Source organism: Myxocyprinus asiaticus, chromosome 28, assembly GCF_019703515.2.
Source record: "Myxocyprinus asiaticus isolate MX2 ecotype Aquarium Trade chromosome 28, UBuf_Myxa_2, whole genome shotgun sequence".
NCBI classification, from domain to species: domain Eukaryota; kingdom Metazoa; phylum Chordata; class Actinopteri; order Cypriniformes; family Catostomidae; genus Myxocyprinus; species Myxocyprinus asiaticus.
In genome coordinates, this window is record NC_059371.1 from 19,825,792 (window position 1) to 19,846,477 (window position 20,686).

The 20,686-nt window shown below is 35.9% G+C and overlaps 1 protein-coding gene across 2 annotated transcripts; it reads right to left on the reverse strand.

Moving 5' to 3' along the window:
- Positions 1-1,458: 1,458 nt before the first annotated feature.
- LOC127419068 (zinc finger protein 362-like) lies at positions 1,459-19,404 on the reverse strand. 2 transcript variants are annotated; one of them, XM_051660147.1, is made up of 9 exons: positions 19,186-19,361; positions 11,824-11,887; positions 11,299-11,545; positions 8,853-8,957; positions 8,437-8,758; positions 5,408-5,632; positions 5,216-5,294; positions 4,728-4,886; positions 1,459-4,069 (listed from the first exon to the last, which is right to left on the reverse strand). In XM_051660147.1, exons 2-9 carry the CDS (start codon positions 11,884-11,886, stop codon positions 3,953-3,955), a joined length of 1,317 nt encoding a protein of 438 aa, XP_051516107.1. In that variant the 5' UTR covers position 11,887; positions 19,186-19,361; the 3' UTR covers positions 1,459-3,952. The 2 variants fall into 2 exon arrangements, with proteins under 2 accessions (XP_051516107.1, XP_051516108.1); XM_051660148.1 differs by lacking the exon at positions 4,728-4,886 and having other exon boundaries at positions 19,186-19,404.
- Between the last annotated feature and the right edge of the window lie 1,282 nt (positions 19,405-20,686).

The window sequence follows — 20,686 nt, forward strand, 5'->3', positions numbered from 1 at the left end:
GAGACGAGTGCGCAGGGACCGTCAACAAAGTGCAACACCGAAAAGCGATACTACAAAAATATTAAATAACTTCACTCTTACGAAGTGTAGTGTCACCAAAATCACTTCACACACCAGTGGTCTCCTGCTGGATATACTACAACACTTAGTTTGGAGAAATATGTTTTTCATAATTTGGGGGAATTTTTATTAGGAAAAATAGTTCACACAGTGGTGTGCTGTTGGTTGTACTACAACACTTAGTTAAGGAAAAAAGCTTTTGGGGAATCTTTATTATGAAAAAGTATTCAGTAACTTCACTCTTAAACAATGTAGTGTCACCAAAATCACTTCACACATCAGTGGTCTCCTGTTGATGTGTGAACTTAATTTGATGGCACTACACTGTATAAGAGTAAAGTTATTGCATATTTTTCCTAATGAAAATTCCCCAAAATTATGAAAAACATATTTCTCCAAACTAAGTGTTGTAGTATATCCAGCAGGAGACCACTGGTGTGTGAAGTGATTTTGGTGACACTACACTTCGTAAGAGTGAAGTTATTTAATATTTTTGTAGAATCGCTTTTCGGTGTTGCACTTTATTGACGGTCCCTGCGCACTCGTCTCACAGCCGGTTGAACGCAGAGATCAATTTTAACATCGTTTCGCGTGTTTGTTATTAATCCGGGAAGTTCGAATCTGTGAATTATATCCAACTTTACCGAACTTAGACAACCAGGGTGTTGCGGTTTAATTTCAATTACTTTTCCCAAGAATTATCAGTTTGTTTTTCTCTTGAATGTTGTTTGTAGGGGTCACATAAAAAAATGGACAATGTATGATTTTTGTCTAATTTTTTTTGGCTTTATATTGCAAAATTTGCAATTTCACTGAGGATATGTGGACTTAATATCCACTGTTAATTATTGACGACAATGTATGTTAATAAATAGGCCGGGCCCAACAGTTTAAGTGGCTATTGTATCCACACTAGTAGGTTGTGCGTTATTTCGAGTAAACAACATCCACACTAAATAGGCTACTATTTCTTTCAAACCTTAATATTTGATGTTTTTATGCTGTTTTGTGCAGAGTCTGGCCTGCAATGCAGTATGGTGTTTTGTATGTAAGAGACGCCACTTTATTCTAGTTCTGCAAAATATAGCAATCACACAGTTGCTAGTTCCGAAGATACATTGTATACATTACTAGATAACAGAATCCTGCTTTGCCTTTAATGACGCCCTGAAGTTTGTATTTAAAAGTGTCACATGATAGTCTGAACTTATTTTGATTCCTTGGGTTCACTCGCTAGCATGTCCATGACAACTCTACATATGTGTTTCTATCATCAGTGTGTCAAAAACTGCATGCCTACAATGTTAACAGAATCACCAACAGATCATTTGACTCATTCTTAAAAACAAAACAATAACAACAACAACAACAACAAAAAAGAAAAAACAGGCTCAGGTGTAACAGTCTGAATTTAATGAAAAAGATAGAGATACAAAGTGTTCTTGACATTGATATTTTCTTAATTCATCTATCAGTCTTGTCTGTGCTTATTAAACAAAAACTTTATATGGAACGACAAAGCAAGATAAAGGAAAACTTGAATTATTTCAGGACATATTTAACAATGTTTTACGTAATACATGTTCAAAGTTAATTAATAAAGATTACTGGGTTCCATGTGGAAAAAAGGCTTAAGAAAACTGAATACTGAAAAACACTGACATTGAGGGGAAAAAAGAGAAAGAAACCTCTTTCAATGATGATCAAAATTAAGGCGTAGACATTAAATTGACAAGGATGTCTATAAAAACAATGATCAGTACTTACAGAAAACATTATTTTAATACGTTGAAATATACTGATACAAAAATGAACACAGTACAGTTTCTAAAACCTTTGCACTATTAATGAATACAGGAATATTTTATAGTAAATGTACACGTCTTATTGATTTAGGGAGAACTTGAGTTGATTATACTGTAATACAATAATCTATTCCTGGCAACCTTGCAGTAACAGACAAGAGCTGAGGTTTTGTAGTCCTCTTTAAAAAAAACACCAAGAAATAGATCCTCATCAACTTGCTGTTATCTAAAATTGTGATACTGATTACATTTCCATTTCCACGTTAACTTAAAAACAAAACAAAAAATCCTGTTTGACCAGGTAAACCATTTATTATGGAATAAATTACCAACATATATAAATAAAATCGGAAGTTATATATATTTTAGGGATTTTGAGAATATTTGAGAGGAACAATTGGTCCTTTGCAAACAAAAACAAAAAAGTTCTTATGTATACATGAATAGATCACAATAAGCTTAACAAATGACTGGTATACATGAACACAAAAGTAAATTAATGTTCTAGAGCAACAGTGTTGTGGCCTGTTGACCACATAAAACAAATCAACTGCAATGATCACATTGCGTGTATGATGACATTTCAATAGACCATGTGCTTCGATTCAGGGAGCATTTTGAATTGCTGTCCATTATTTAAAAAAATCTGATTAATCAGCTTATGTGCTGATTATGCTCGTTATAACATGTATAAACAAAACAGCTGTTAAGCATACTGGATTTACAGAATTAATTCTTTTGGATGAGCTGAAACAGAAAATACACTGTTGGAAAAGAACTTGACTACATTCAAATGTGACTAAATTTACACATTTTTTGATTGTGACATTTTAAGATTAGGCTCCACTTTATTCTGTTCTTCAAACACACCTGTTTTGGTGTTACAAATTCTATGTTTTCTAACCCTACAAGTTAAAACAATTCAACCACAAATAAGGCAAGTGCTATTTGGTCATAATCTTAAAAAACCCATGTACACTTTTAGCTATCCAAAGGTGTGAGTTAATGGTCTCAAGGTGCTTTTGCATTGCTCATCTCAGGGGAGGAATAGTTGTAATTAACACTTGGTAGACTTTAGAGGGCACATGTTACACTCTGAACATGTATGATTCAATGACACTTATCCCATGTAACACTTCTTCTGCTACGTCATGACATAACCACATTCAATGGGCATTGTCATGCTGCAATGATTGCCGTTGCCATGCCATTTAAATAAATCAATGACAAAAAGGACACTTTTTCCTCTAATACTGTGATTGGAAGGGAGGCATAATCTAGATTTCCATGGCATTGCACAATAAAGGCCTTGCCACAAAAAACTTAAGTAAAACAAATATGATGTAATTAACACAACTACATATTTTAGAGAGTGAGTCTTATTGACACTTTTAAATCCTAGCCACAAGTTCAGTTTGAAAATTGACCTTTCCAAATAACAGATGCCACATCGTGGCACACAAGAATGTAACAATCCTTTAAATTTTCAACTATGACCTCATATTCCTCATAAAAGAAGCTTAAAGGGGAAGAAGTGTCACATCCACAGAAAAATAAAACGCACTACCCTGTAAAAAAAAAAATAATAATAAAAATGACAAGGAGGCAAAGTGAAGACAGAAACCAACAAACAGCCATCTTACTTTCTAAAACAAAGGTAGAAATCTCATAGCTGCCAAAAGCGAGAAATTTGCCCCCATTCTGAGAAGATTCATTCTACTTTGAGACAAAACAACGAGGCGGAAAAAGTGCTTTAAGGTTATTTTTGGAAGTCTCCCTTACACACCTTTGAAACAAAATATTAAAATGATCAAAATGAAGCTCCTGTTTTGAAATACTCAGTCAAATCCTTAGACTGCTGTCTGTTCTTGTTGCCATGGACAATTCAATTCAGACAGCAGTTGCCAAGTCTGTGGCCTGAATGCTTAGTTTCACTAAACAGCTAAAGGGGCAAAGACAATGACAGACTCGAATGTCCTCCAAGGTCTACGGAGCTGGGCACCAACTTTCTTCCTTTATTTTCAATGGAAGACCAGCACGGTGCACAAAATACCTTTTAAATGGAAGAAAAACAAGCAGGAGGAAGCTCAAATAAGTGAAATACGTATAGGGATGCTCGGAGATTCTGTTCTCTGTGGGGAATGGTGACTGACAAGATGTTCAACCACGGTGTGTTTGGACATGTGCTTCATAAGGTATGTCTCCTGAAAAACAAGACAGGAAACATGATAGTGTTATAATATGTGTTTGAAACGTAATAGCACCAGGCAGGGATAGTTCACCTAAAATGAAAATGATGTCATAATTTTACTCAACCCATTTGACTTACTATGTTAAGGCCTGAGTATATATTGGATCGGTCACCGTGTTGCCTTTCAAAGTATACTTTTTTGACCGTGAGCGTATATGAGCGCGTTTGACTTATGCGGACTATGACTGCTTTGTGATACTCTTTTAGTACAGTCAATGGAAGGCGCATGCGCTGACGATGCACACAAACGAGGACGAGTCTTGCGCAGACTGTGCCAATGACAAAATCTGCGTCACGCATACTGTGCGTGGAGCGATCAGCAACATGGACAACCCCAGTATACTTTGGCCTTTAGCCTCAGTCACCATTCACTTCAATGTATTGCAAAAAAGACACAGATCTACATGAATGGTGACTGTGGCTGACATTCTGCCTAGCTGACATTCTGCCTAACATTTCCTTTTGTGTTCCACAGAAGAAAGAAAATCATATGGATTTGGAACAACATTAGGGTGAGTAAATGATGACAGAACTGTCATTTTTGGGTGAACTGTGCCTTTAAGACAAGGGAACAGTTTCTGATATGTGTCTCGAATGTGGTCTGTACTCACTGAGGTGTATGCGCGACCGCACATGCTGCAACAGTAAGATTTAGCGTTTTTGATGGCATGTGCAGAGAGATGGATCTGTAAGGAGGCTGAGTCCATGTAAGCCCGATAGCAGTTTGGACATTTATATGGCTTGTCTTTGTTATGTTGCCTCTGGTGAGACTGAACAAGAAAAGGAATGGAGGAGTAGAAAGCTTAGCACTTGTGAAGAATCAAACACATAATTGGATATAAAACATACTGGCTGCTATACTGTATACAGTGGCCCCCAAAAAGTATTTGGACACTTAAGCCAAACTTAAAAATGTCTGAATGTCCTTGCATTAGACAACAAAATATCATTAGAAAACAAAATATATTTTTAGTGGATGTATGAAGTCAGTTCACACAGGTGTCTTAGCAGAGTAACCACAAGTTTAGTTCATTACATTACCTATGGACATCTACCGCCCAGTATATTCATTCCCTAGCTATCCTAATGCTGTCCTCACCTGTAGGTTTGAGAGTTGTGTGAATGCCTTTTCACATCCAGGATGGGCACATTTATATGGTCTGTCACCAGTATGAATCCTTAAAAACAATAACATATACAGTAAATTAACATTACAACTTTAAAATGGTCCTATAGTTTTCAATTGGACATACACTAGAGGGTTTTCTGCATACTCTTGAGTTCTCCTTACCTGGTATGCTGTTGGAGGTGTGATAACTGGCGGAAGGAGTTCTCACAATAGGAGCAGTGGTAAGGCTTGATGCCTAAGTGAATACGTAAGTGCTGTGCTAGGTACGAGGCATTGGCAAAGGACTTGGAACAGTGAGGGCACATATGGGGTTTGGCCTCCGTGTGGGACTTGGAATGAATCTGCATCTCTGACTTGTTGAAGAAAGTAAGCGGACACACTTTACACCTGCATAAAAAGCAAAAACGGAATTACTTTATAAACATCATCCTCATTCCACATTCTGCTCTTAACCCTTGAGTAGTGTTCATCATCAGTAAGGTAAAACACTACATTTATGTATTTTGGGGGGGATTTTATGGTATTTAGGCCTATTTACCTCTAAATTACTAACTTACACCATCCATTTTCATATAAAATAAGCACATTTTATGTTATTTTCAATTCAGTGAAGACCTAAACTTTTTCAAGTTCATACTTGATACAGTATGAGAATGTGTGTGTGTGTGAGAGAGAGAGAGAGAGAGAGAGAGAGAGAGAGAGAGAGAGTGCATGTGTGCCTTGTGTTATTCTCACCCACTCATTTCTGTGTGTGTGTTTTGGTGGTTTACGAGGGTATTATGCTATAAAGGTGGTTTATGATGACATCCCTAGTGTCCCCGTTATTCAAACAGCTTAAAAAAAACCATACTAAACAATTTAATAGTTTGTACAGAATAAATAGTTTGTACAGTATAAAAATCATTATGTCTATGGAGAGTCCTCATAATGATAGGAGTACCAACATATGTGTGTGTGTGTGTGTTCGAGTGGTGTGTTCTGTATTGTGGATGTACTGTAATGTCACCTGTTCATTTCTGTGTGTGTGTGTGGTCTGCATTGTGGCTGATTTATTTATTTCATTTGACAAACTTAATAAAAAATGGTAATGTATATTTTTGTAATTGTATCTTGTCTTAGCCCCACCTGTTCATACCTCTGTGTGTTTGTGTGTGTGTGTGCAAGCAGTGTGTCTCTATTGTGGATGTACTGTGGTGTCACCCCTTCATTACTGTCCGTGTGTTTTCAGCATTGTGTCTGATTTATTGATTTGACAGACAAATTCCACAAAAAATTGCTCTGTTTTTTGGCCTCGCCCATTCATTTCCTATGTGGGTCAAATTTGACCCGTGAACACTACGTGTGTGACTTTTTTTGTCATGTGGCCAAAACTCATTGGATCCACTGCAAAAAAAATGTGTGTTAGGATGGCAAACTTAGGAAAAGTCACCAACCCTCATGTCACAACCCTCAAAAGATTAAATTTTTAAGAAACAAAATGGATTTGGGTCAAAATTGACCCAAACACTACAAGAGTGTTAAAGCACAAAAAAGAAAGGTCTTATTTAATTATCGCAATTAAAGGTGAAGTGTGTAATATAAGTTTTTTTTTTTATTTAAATACTTTCTCCTATCCCAGTTTAATTTTCAGAGACAACAATAAGTAAATTATTTGTATTTAAAATTTCAGTAGTTGGTACCGATATCAGTGAAATTTCATGGTTCTCGATACCACAGCAAAAAATATGCTAATATGGTAATGTGCTATTGAACGCACTCATTTTGTCAATTTAAAGTTAAATTTGTGTAAATAATAAATGAAAAAAAAAAAAAGAAATGCATGTTTCCTTCAAGTGTTTCTCAATTTAGTATGCATTGCTTTAGTGTTTTTAAGTAGGGCCCTACTGAAATCTGTTTTATTTTTTCCTCCAAATCCTTTTTTCATTGTTTTTTTAAATAATTTTCCAGAACTCCATGTTTTAAAGTTTAATTTTATTTCATCATCAAAATGGTGTCCAATCAAATTAATTCTTATAACTTAACTTTTAACAAGTGAAAAATAGAACAATTACTTTCAACATACCATTGCATTTCTTTTTATCAAACTTTTATTCAGTATAAGTGCACTCTTGCTTGTGATGTATTGCTTATTTATTATTATTATTTATTAATCAGTATTTATTATTATTACTATTACTACAGGGAATATTACATTTCACTTTACAGTTTCTTTGCAATTTCTTCAATTTCAGGAGCCTAGCTTTTATTTTGAATCATGCTTTTATTTTGAATCATGCTTTTATTTTGATGCATGGTTTTGACAGAAGCTTCAGTTCTTCTGATGGATAAACAGTTCGCTACATGGCCCAGTGTGATCATCAAAGCTCAAATGCTGTGATTTAATTATATAAATATATAGTCTGCATGTGCTGTGCGCTTCACAATGGACGAGTGCTCTGCTTTGTCATCTGATACAACGCAAATGATTCTCAGTGTCTGTGGAGTTTCCAGTGTATCAGCAGTCAGCTTCACACATTAATTTAAAGCTTGCAGCTCGAATGCAGACATAGATTGCAGGCTTTAGCAGTTTAATAAACAACACTAGGACGTATCACAATTTTAATTTGATTAATTGTCCATTTCAATGTAAAAGGATTAACAGAGCATGCGTTCAATAAGCATGTGAGCATTTGAAAAGTCGTGTGTCAGTCAAACAGCGTACGGGTACGAATTAAGTTGGTGCTCGGTACTACAGAAACATATTTTTATTTTAGAACCGACTTGGTACCGAAGAACCGGTAGTTTTGACAACACTAATTTATAGCTTAATTTCTCCAAAATAGTGCATTTTCCTTGGAAAAAAAACTCATGAAAACATTGCTGTTTGTTTGAGCAGCCCGACCAGCCCGACACAGGTACACTTGCCCGTTTACATGCATACCAATACGCTGATTACTCCTAAAAATCAGCTTATTCAAAAAATATGACAAAGCAATAAAACTGTGTTTACATGTGATTTGAAATAATCAGTGAAAGAACGTGAATGTAAACGTGCCCAATGGAACAACCAATGGTGTGAGTTTCGGACAGGACTATCTGTTTGGCTAATAAAAGGAAGACTTGTTCGAAAAAACGGTTTGAAATCAGTCAGAGTTTTATGGTGTAATAAAGGTCATAAATAATCAAATTCATTAATACCAGTGAGTTCAGACCTGTATGTTTTTCCCTCTTTGGCGATGGTAACTGCCTGGTCAGGGCCTGAGGCCAGAAGGGGGTAGGGCAGCACCAGAAGGGGGCCCGTGTTGTTTTCTGCTTTAATCTTCTTGCGGCCTCGTGGAGCTTTAGGCTGAGGTCCCAGCATCCCCACCAAGCCTCCACTTTTAAGCTGCTCCATACCAGGACCACTGGCCAGGCCAGAAATTGTGTTTAAGGAAGGTGCTCCACCCAAGCGATTCTGACTGCTGGATGTTGGGGTGGTGGGCGTTATCGCTTCAGAGGTGTTGTGGCTGTCTGTGCGGGATGACAGCATAAGACCTGTTTTTGAAAAAAATTTGAAAGTACAAGAAGGTTAATACAATTTATCTATTGGACATGGAAACTAAATATCACATCTGTGTTTGTCTTCTACCTGAGCGATGGTTCACTCTGTTGGCTTGGTCCACTGCTTGTCGCATATGCCAGTCTTCCCATAATCCCTTTGCCTTCACTGTAGACTTGTCATCTATGTTCAGCTCTGAACATACATACATGTCACTACAGTCAGTAAAGCACTTTAGCATTACATACACATGTATATGGGTGTTTCTTCTATTTTTTTAAACTGTCTACTAACAATGTTAGGGATGAACTGATATGGAATTTCTGGGCAGATACAGATAACTCACAGCTCACTGTGGCCAATACCGATAACTTATATATATATATATATATATATATATATATATATATATATATATATATATATATATATATATATATATATTAAGGTTTTCATTTTTCATCCTTCAACCTGGAATTGCTTGCTAATTCATTAAAATCTTCTCATTTTAAAATAGGTGTCATTTAAAAGCTTGGAATTTGGACTGCTATTTAAGGTTTGACAAATGTAACATGAACCATAAATGTGCCTATATTACAGATGTATGCTGATTTAAATGAGAAATAAATAATAATGCACTTGCATAAATTATGGTGCCCATTTATATAGGTGTTTCTGGTGATATGCGATAAACTGCATGTAATGAATATTTAACAACAAAACGCACAAAACAAACCCTAATCTCTGTATACATGGTGTATTATTAGTGGCGGCAGCGGTTTGTGTGTGTTTTATGAATTTGCGTGCTTGTGCTTATGTGCGTCTCATTCACAGATGCTTGCTGCAGTGCTCATCTGTAACAGTTCCACTGTATAATTTATTAAATGTGCCGTTTTAGATTGTACTTGGACTTGTTTTAATAACAATGCTGCGATGTAAGTAACAATGTGCTATTTCCCAAATTCTATTTATGTTTCATGAAGTAATAAGCGAAAATGATAGATGTTTTTGCCATGTTTAATTTTTTGCCTCATGAAACAAACAGAATATGGGAAATGCAATTGTTAGTTACAGCAGATGACTAAAACCAGCCCCAAAACAACGTAACAAGGTGCAGAGATGTTGAAATAATCCTCACAGAGCAACATAAGCTTGGCTCTCACTCACACAGACATGCTGTGTATGCGCACGCACACTGTCACTTGAGACTGCACGAGTCTCTGCCTGAAAGAAAGACGCCACAGGCAGTCAGAAAATTTCAGTCGCAAGTAAATAAACCATAACAAATTATAGGCGGCAATTCCATTATTGGTGTGATAAAAATATTTAGATTTTCCCGGTAATCGGCCAATAATACACTGTATATCGACTACGGATATATTGTGCATCCCTAAACAATGTCCAGCAGTGTACATACATGCATTACAAGAGATTTATTTAATTTAATAATCTGTGGAGGAAATTAGGGGAAATTAAATTTTTAATGTAAAAAAAAAAAAAAAAAAAAGAAAAAAGAAAAAAGGAAGACTCATTTGACTTGTAAGGCTAATTTCATAGCTAACATTTTTAATATCCTAAATACCCACAATTAAACAATGTTTTCATACTTTTTGCAGACTTCGCCCGAATTACAGCTTGATTGGACATGACGGCCATAAAATATTCTGTGTAAGGATATATTCGTAGAATTTTCTTTGTTTTCTTCAATTATCTCTTGTCTCGTATTTCATTTCAAGCATTCTTTAAATGGAAACTTTTGTCAACTTAGTTAACAAGTACATAAACTTTTGCTACAATTTTAACAGGCCAAAATCATTTGGTGTGGTGGGTATGAAGTCACAAATGCACGGCAACCTTAATTTTTTGGGGGCAAGGCTTAAACAGGAAAATGTGTACATAAAAGGCTTTTGAAAAGAACCAAAAATAAATGATGAAGGCCTGGTTAAAAAAATATTCCAAGTCAGTTTTAATGTGCCCTTCATATAACAAAAAGAAAAAAGTTTAAATCTGAAACACTGGGACATAAGAGTAGCCCAAGATGAAGAAACACCCATATATACATTAATATAATAAAATGTACAATACATTACAGTGAAGCATTACATGCAAATCCCTTTGACATTAAACTTGGTCTTAAGTCAACATGAAACCCTGTTTGTAACCCATTTTACTTCTGTAATGTTACGTATTTCCGAGTAAAACAGGATTTTCAATGAGAAAAAAAGGCAGGGCAAGACTTAATTAGAACATAATATGGGCATATGGACATTCCATCTCAGAATGTAGCCAAACCTGAATGCAAGTTTGCTAAAACAATGCCTGAACAGCTATTTGGTCATTGGTTAACATTATCCAATAGCCTGTGCAGCCTAGGTTACGTCAACGGAAAAGAAAATTTGCTGCAGAAGAAGAATAAGTTATTCATTTTGATTAATGATTACGACAATAACAAAAATGTGGAATAACATTTGCATGTAAACTATATGTTAATAAAGTAAATAGGGTCAATTTTGATTTCGTGTTGAATGTTTCATACCTGAAATGGTGCTGGATGCTGGGCGAGCATGCAAGGCGATGTCAGGCTGAGAGGAGTTGTGAGCCTGAAGACCCGGCACCTGCTGCATTTTGGGGATGGACATCACATGTTGCCCGCCATCTGATGGCGCTGAGGCCAGCAGCAGAGTCTGCTGAGAGGGGACAGTGGTGGGTGGCAAATGCGGAGGTCTGATCTTTTCCGCCATCAGCTGCTCTTTGATCTTGTCGATAAGCATCAGGTTATCAAGCTGTAAAAGTAATTTGTTATGTTGGAGGATATGGACACATCATGTGATTTGAGACACTCTACCAAGTGAGGAGAACATGGGGGAAGTTTGGGTGAAACTTTTAAGGTTTCGGTGTGCGATTTGTGTGTGTTTATTTTTTGATTTATTTTTTGGTGAATTAAATTAATTTATAGTGAAATGTTTAACGAAAACAGCCATTTTCAAACTGGTTATTTGTCAAAGTGACCATTCCATATATATTTCCCCCACTGAAGATCCCTAGTTCAGGCAATACTCACTTGAGAAGGCATAGAGGGGGGTGGTGGCCAGAAATATGGATTATTGAATCGAGGCTCTGCCATCCTTACAATAAAAAGAGAGTAAGTGTCAAATCCCACCACATATTTAATAACTCTAGTTAAAAACACATACATGTATTTAGTTATAACAAAACTTCTCTTCAGGTAGCAAAATAAATCATGTTTATTTTGGTTTGCATCACTAGTACTTGGAATTTAACTACAGATATCCACACTAGTGAGGCTTGTAATACAATATCCATGCAGGAATGTAAATCATTCCAATAAAAACCTCTCAAGCCTACTTGAAATTCTTATTGGCTTTTTGACAGTCACAGTTTTATTAGTGCCAATAAATACACCATGAATAGGAGGAATTTGGAATATACCATACAACCATCAATCTTTAAATAAATGTGGGGATTTTTTTTTACTGGGTTTGTGGTTTAAATGCACACAGGATGACAAATGAGTTGATTTAAATGACATCATTTAGGCCTACTAATCATGTTTTTTTCTCCCCTCCACATTTAATGCGTTTCCAAATTACTGTACAGTGCTCCAAGCAGAAAAGGCAACTTAATTATTATTATTATTTCCAATATAGCTGTAGTTGCTGCAAAAATAACAGTACAGTTAAAGTTATAGTTACTTCTGTAAAACTATAATAAATATAGGGTCTCCTTCACACAGTGTTAAAACTTTCAGAATCACTGTCATTTTGTTTAATAGGTAACACTTTATTAAAAGGATCTATTCGTTAACATAAGCAAATCCATAAAGTAATATGAACTAACAATGAACACTTTTTTACACCATTATTAATCTTGATTAATGTTTTTTTTATATATATATATATATTACAATGGTTCATTGTAAGTTCATGTTATCCAACAGTTAGTTCCGGTCCTCAAATTTGATATTCAATATAACAGCACTGGGACACTTTACTGTTTGTATCACTCTGCTTCTCCATGTTTGTGGCTTGACAATGGTGGTGGGGATTTTGATTCATCATTCATTTTTACTTCATTCACTGTTTAAAGGTGCATTCAGTATTTTTCCCCCATTAAAAACATTTTATTCCTAAAGAAATGAATTGTAATTTTTAAACATATGTATAAAATCATGACCTCTTACATGAGATGAGGACTCCAGTCATATCAATAACCTTATAAAAGCTGTTTTATTCTACATGGGGCAGGGGCGCCCTCATGGGGGCTGCCATTTTAGAATCACATGACCAGTTGAACACTACTCGCTTAAATGTCAGTAACCGTCTTGTTATTGGTCACTTTCACTCTTGGATTAAATGAATCATGGCTGATTGTGAACAGTGAATTTCTACAATGACATCTATAACTGAAAACTATTGATTTTGAATGATGTTGCACCCACACCACTAGCTGTCACTGTCCGAGTCCAAGAGGACATGAACAAAAAGTTACTAAGTGCACCTTTAATTCAGCAATCATTTCTGGAGATTGCTTATTTACGCCAGTAGGTGGCGACAAATGAGCTTCATTTATGTTATGAGTGATTCATTTAATCACTGACTCAACTGATTCATACAAAACACGGAATCATTCACTATGGAAACAATGGAAGTGAATGAGAGCGATTTGTTCACGTCTTAAAAGATTTGTAAAAAAAACATTCAAAAAGATTTGTTTACAAACAAAACACTGCTAAATCAAAACAGAGAATTGGGCGGTGCAGATAACGGAGTTCTACATGATGCTATGGCTTCTTTTGGAACTATTTTCACTTGCAGAGAAAAAGTGCACAAACTAACTGGCCCATGTTTGCCTTAAAAGTACATTATTTATTATTCTTTACTAGTTTCTTGAACAGCACTACTGCTCGTGTGATAATAATTAACTAAAGCATTAATGTTAACAAATACAACCTTATTGTAAATTGTTACGTTAAATTTCTTTTTCCCCCTTTTTTAAGACAGTGGTGGCAAGTATCAAGTTACAACAGTTTTAATGCATTAATAATAACAGTTGTAACTGACATTTTGGCAGAAACTATGGTTGATATGGTGATATTTTTTTTAATCTGTTAACATATCATTCGAGTCATCATCAGCTCAAGTGAAGTGTCAAGAATTCTAATATTAAGCAATAAGCCCTCACAACTGTGAGTCAAATCTGACTCCAGTCCAACAAACAAGTTGAGTAAACATCAATATTTAGGACACCTTATTCTGACCACAGCCAGAAAATGTATCATGAAACTGCAGAGTTCAACTCATAAACCTCTCTTAGCCAACCAGCATTTGTGGGTTAATAATTAACGTCTGAGCCGCTCCCCCTTGAACCCTGTCCAGCAGTTGCCGCCCAGTTCTCTGCCTCCTGCCCAGCGGCCATTGCACAGTCTTGTGTTGCCTCCGCCCTGAGTGTGTTTACGTTTTGTCCTTATGTGTTTCAGGTGCTGCTGGCATGCGGAATCAGCATTCCCATGGTAACCCTGACTGTTTCCATGGGAACACTGATCATGACAACTGTCAGCTGTGAGCGGCACCAACCGCTTGTTTGTTTCCCTGCTTATTTAAATCCTCTAGTGTGCCATGTCCGATTTTGGATCATTGTTGTTGTTCTGTCATTGGATGTTGATTATTTTGTGGTTCTGTAAGAGGTCTAACATTTTGTTTACCTTTGTTTGCATTTGTTTACCTTCGCCAGTATATTCCACCCAGTGTCCTTGGAGGAGGATTCCTATGGCGTCATTTTTATATCACCAGAATTTGAAAAAGCCTCCGAATTCATGATCTTGAAAAAGACTGAGTGTAATTTGATGTCATCAAAAATATTTGCTGTTAATTTTAAATATTTGAAAATATTTTGTGTGAATTCACCAAAAAAATAAATAAATCAGGTTGTGAAATTCAAGATTTTATTATTCAAGTGGTGGATTTCAGGTCATGAAATTCAGGTCTCTATATTCAGGTTGTTGAATATGGGTTGAAAAATGAATGTGGCAAAATTCGAGGATGACATCCGGGAATGCAAGGAAGAGCAAACGAGCGTCGATGTAATCTTTCTCTCTCTTGGACAATCGCAAAGCGATGGAAACAGCTCAGAAGTCATTTTAAATGAATTAATGAATATATACAGTATATTATACATATATAGCAGTAAATAAATATAGCCTAAATTTTTAATTATGTGCAAAACGTCTTTTCTTTGCTCCTTGGCAATTCATATTGAACGAATCTGATGAAAAGGCCATTCAAATTATTCATGTGCATGCATACATGTCCAGATAACACGATCCCCAGTTGATCCATAACACCAGCCAATCTCAGCGGTACATCACTTAAACATCTCTCATTCAGAAGTTTAAAATGTTTTTGTGTTGTTTTGTGGTCTGATTAATTACAAAACATCTGTGATGATCACGTCCGTATGAATGTAAGAGCTGCTTTTAACTCATGAAGAACACACGTGTTTGTGACTAATGTTTACATTGTAGTTTGGCGGTGAATAAAGTCTGTGCTTCATAATCTTATGTGTTGTTTATTGACCAACATTAGTATATACACATAAAAAATGTACTGTAAATTGACAATATAGTGCTTTTATTATTATTACAATGTGTTACAATCATGACATACCATAGTCTGGCTGTTATGAACTTATATACATGAATGAACATATGAACATATATACTATATTTGATACACAGATAACTGAAATGTCTAAATAAAGAAGAAACATATAAGTGTTATATCTCTGTTCTCCCCCTTCATTGCTGCTTGACTTGGGTGAAATGAAGCCATGTCACCTGAAAGATAAAACTTTAATGAAAGAAAAATAAAATGATGGCTCTGATAAGTAAACAGCAGTACCACTTTTTCAAGATTTATAAATAGAAACAAAACTTTTGCTGACTTTTGTCGCATCCGTGCAGCACACTGTCTGAAAGTAAATGGAATTTTGGTCACAAAGGCAGCGTGATCATACAGTGATGTCACATGTAACAGGTCAATATGCTCAAGCATTACCGTTAATTATTTTATTAATTTATTTATTGGTATATGCACAAAATGAGTGTATAGGAAATTAATATAATAATACCTGATTAATAATAGCTACAGGAAATGACAAAGAATACTTTATAGGCCTCTGTATTATTATTAATATATTTTGTGTGTGTGTGTGTGTGTGTTAATACTTAAAAGAAAATGTGAGTAAAGAAAAAGACTGACATTTAAAGGTGCAATATGTAACAATTTTCATGTAATATTTGCCCTTTTTTTGCCAATGTGTGAACGGATTGTAACGCAACTTAAAAATGAGCCCTTCCCGGACTTCCTAGGTTGCCTATTAAAGCCTGTAGACTGATTTTTATGCAAAGGGAGCAGGTCGCTTTTGCCGGGAAAATCCAAAGGATGTTAAGTTTATGCACGCTCCCGAGAGCCTTGCATCAGACAATAATAGCTTCTCTTTCACTATTCAACAGCGACAACAAACTGCAACACTAGGTAACATTATCTTAGAGATGGAATCCAGCAAACGGCCGGCTCCCAGAACAACACAGACTCCTACACAAACTCAGAGTAAGCCAAAAAACAAAACAAAAAAAAAACCATTTACTTACTGAATCCCGTCTGGCGAAGCAGGAACGTGATCGTGGTCGAGCGAAAACTAGAGTGAACATCGGCAGGGCATTTGATTCCTGGAGGGACCTTCGTTCGGTTTTGGGGATCAAAACCAACCCTGAATTGGCGTTCTTATTATTGGACAGGTAAGCTTACATAACTGCAAAGCACGTGAAATATAGTGCCATAAGGATTGATCTGTGTAATTTTAGCTAACTTGATCTTGCCTGTTAACGCTGACGAATTGCAAGATACCTTGCTTCGTAACTTTAAAATAATTTCAGCGATCTTCTCTTTATAATAAAAGTCAGGTATACAGGATACATTTAAGCAAATATGCTGGTTTCTTATTCGTAGTACAACATATCACATACAAAACATACAATAGTGCAACAGTAAACTGTCTGGTATAGTTTGGTAGTATGTAGCTGTATGTGTGTATCAGTATGCTATGTTAGCTGATAAGTAGTTTTAGTTTAGTCTCAAAGTTTGTAGTAAAATAATCATAACTGTGTAATTTTAATTATGCTACAACATCTCATCAGCATGATGCCGGTGGATCACGTTCAGTCTCTTTGTACGTTATGTCATTGTTTTGGTCGATGCTCGCTCGCGTCCCTATGGAGTGTGTGCACAAGCACGAGCAACAGGTAGCTGCTGCAGTTCACTTAACGGCCACAGGTGTCATTAATAACACAGGTTTCTGAATCTTACATACTGCACCATTAAGGTTAAATGACTCTTGTAATGATCTCTTTTGATCTTTCACGCATGCATTGCATGCAAAACAAAAGAAACTCTAACGAAATACTGCTGTCTAATTACAGTAAGGGGTACAATGCAAATGCACATATTACAGAACACTTCTCTAAAGTATATATGGAGCCCAGATTTGTATTATCATGAAGGTAACGTGGTCTGCCGCGGTTCATAATAAATAAAACATTGACAAATCATTAGTAGTCTACAAATCTACATATGAGGTTAGACTGACCATAATTTTGATAAAAATATTAAAAAGCGAGATGGCATGCTAACTCAAGCAATCCAGACTGATGTAAACAATTAGGAACAGAATGTGTGTTGTACATTCAAAATTCATTATATTTTCATTCAACACTAGTAAAAATGTGCAAAAGAAAGTGAAATATAATTATAATAAATATAATAAATATTATCAAACAGCCAAGACATGCAACACATTTACAAAATGGGTAAAGGCGACTGTTGTTTCAGTCAGCCATAGGTCTGTATTATTTCACTTATTTACAGTAACAACATGAGGTAGATATCTACCCGATTCATATTACCTTGGATGTAGGATGTAACACACTGTTATTCTCTGAAGGCAGAGATAATATATATATATATATATATATATATATATATATATATATATATATATATATATATAATCTTTTTCTTTTTATATGTATTATTTAATACTTCTCGACTACAATTTTCTTTTTTCAGACTTGCAGTTAAAATGAGATAGCTTGATTATTCGTTTCCACTGGTAAATGTCCTTTGCCCATATGATTATGAAATAAGGTTCTTGATGAAACTTGCTGTAAGGGAAGGATCCAATTTTATGATTAAGTTTATCTTTTCTTCAAAACACATTAATGAAACATTATATGTATCCCTAAATTATACCTTTTTGTTTTTTCACAGTGTTGTTTTCACAGCTGTTTCCATCGCTTTGCGATTGTCCAAGAGAGAGATGGATTACATCAACACTCGTTTGCTCTTCCTTGCATTCCCGGATGTCATCCTCAAATTTTGCCACCTGAATTTTTCAACCCGTATTCAACAACCTGAATATTGAGACCTAAATTTCACGACCTGAAATCCACCACTTGAATAATAAAAACTTGAATTTCACAACCTAAATTTTTTGAATTGGTGAATTCACACAAAATAACATCAAATTACACCCAGTTTTTTCTTCAAGATCATGAATTCGGAGGCTTTTTCAAATTCAAGTTCTGTAAATACAACACAACAGCTCTTGGTCCTGTTTCTCACCCACCCTGACTAACAGATCTGTTAAACCACATGCCGGAATAGCAAAAAAATCCTGAAGCCTCTTTAGGTCAACACACAACAGTTACAAAACTTTTCTGCTTTCCCCTACTGCAGCTGCATTACGAGTAATGCTTTTGTCTTTACATCCACTGATCGGAGAGACACGCAAAGCCTCCAACTCATTCTGTACAGTTAAACCAAGAAATCAGACAAAAGAAAAAACAAAACAAAAATGGCAGCCTGTTATATTTTCATAAGGAGGTCAAATTCTGCAGACCCCCAAAATTCACAATCGGTCAATTTTAATCAGAGAGAAACGGATCGATTACGAGATGTTTGTGGTTATATACGTGTGTTTGTTTATGAAGAATAGCACCTTTGCCCGGCCCCCTTGAAAAACAACGACACTTCCTGCAATCATGCTGTGCAAAAAAAAAAAAAAAAAAAAAAAAAAAAAACGTCTTTGGCGAAATTCTGTCGCACGGCTGTGTAATTTCACAACATCTACAGTCCTAACTGCTTTATAACAGCGCTATAGCGAAAGCACGCACAAAGATTTTGTACAATGCATTCACAAAATGCAATTTATAGTTTATATTTGGCTTTTTGCAACCTATGGTAGATCAAAGGCGATAAATCGCCGCATGTCAAACACTTCTCTGTCGTACAATGCAGTAACGATACCTCGGTGTTAGCAAATGGAAAAAAGATTTAAAAGCACAAACCTTTTTTCCTCGCTGGAGAAGCTTTAATAAAGCAGTGAAGAGCCTGGACGTTCTCTCTATGCACCTCTAGATAGCACAGCTTCCGGGTCAGCTTGTTCACTTCTGGTTGCTGCACGCTAAAATCTCACATTTTAGCTGGGAGAACACAAGTGTTTTTGTTGCCTTTTTGTTTTGTCTCATACGGAAGCCCTGAACCGCAAGGTGGAAAAAAAATAAATTAACGGTGAAAAAAAAATAAATGTTTTCTCTCTTCAAAAATCTCTCTTCCAAAAATGTTTTTCTCTCCTCAAAAAAAATTTTTTTTTTCTCTCTTCAAAATTTTTTTTTTCTCTCTTCAAAAAAAAAAAAAAGAAAAAATGCATGCGGTACCAACCTTGGCCACCAGGTGCCACTATCAGTAAACATGTAATCTTATGCTTTTAATGCTTTCTCTGTTGCTATATAGCTGAATAATACATTTATTATTTATTTAAGGGTATGCAAACTTTAATCAAGACAAAAGCAGGTTACATATGTTTGATATGACATTTGTTGTTGTGTAACAACTGAAGTTATTTTTTGTTTGAAACTGTTGGTCTTCCTAAACCATCTATGCCGTTTGCTCAGTGTTACATGGTGGAAGCGAAGGAATGTATTGAGGAAAACGGGAAACATGGGGAAATTATTATTATGTCTGTCCTTTTGAAGTGTTAGGGGTACATCTGGTAATGTTAATATTGTTGTAAGAAATCTAATTTCTAAACGAAAAGATCATTTATAAATTAAATCCTCGCGACTGAACGGGGATGTCATGTGAGACTTTCATGGTGGAATTTAATTATAATAATATATTTTAATATAACATGTTGTCTATGCTTTTGAAACACACTGTCTACTGCAGAAGTGAAGAGTTCCAGATGAAGAATGTCAAATAAATATCCAGATATTGTTGGTCTGTCTAAACATGATCTAGACAGTTACGGTGATGTAAAATGATCATCCCAAACAAATTGGTGAGGGGTGAGGAATCACCTATAGTATCGCTCCCCGGGTTCCGCGGGGGGAAGAATAGTAGTCTACACACACCTGTTTTGTATTAGCAGTATGGGCGTGAAGCTATAAAAGTATAATGATTTCTGTTGTTGGGGGGGGGGGGGGTTTGGTACTGCTAATTTTTTTGCCGGAGCTGCCGTGCCGGGACGTAGGCTGGCTGTTATTGCGAAAACGCCGTGAGTAAATTGGGAGGGGTTATTTGCGACTTCGGGGTAATCTTGAACTCCAGGTTTAGGTGGCCGCTGTTGATGTGTTCTACGAATGCTGTATCCCATGTCTGGTAGCGGGTTAGGAAGCCAGCAGTACATTTTGTTTTTGGGTTATTTGTTTTACATGCTTGTGGGTTTCTTTTCTCCGGGAGGCCTCATTGAATGTTATGTGTAATGTTATTTATTCATCCCCTGGCGTTTATTATCATGAGCGTGTGTGTGAGTAGGAGTATGAGGGCAGGTTGTTTATCTCTCCCTGC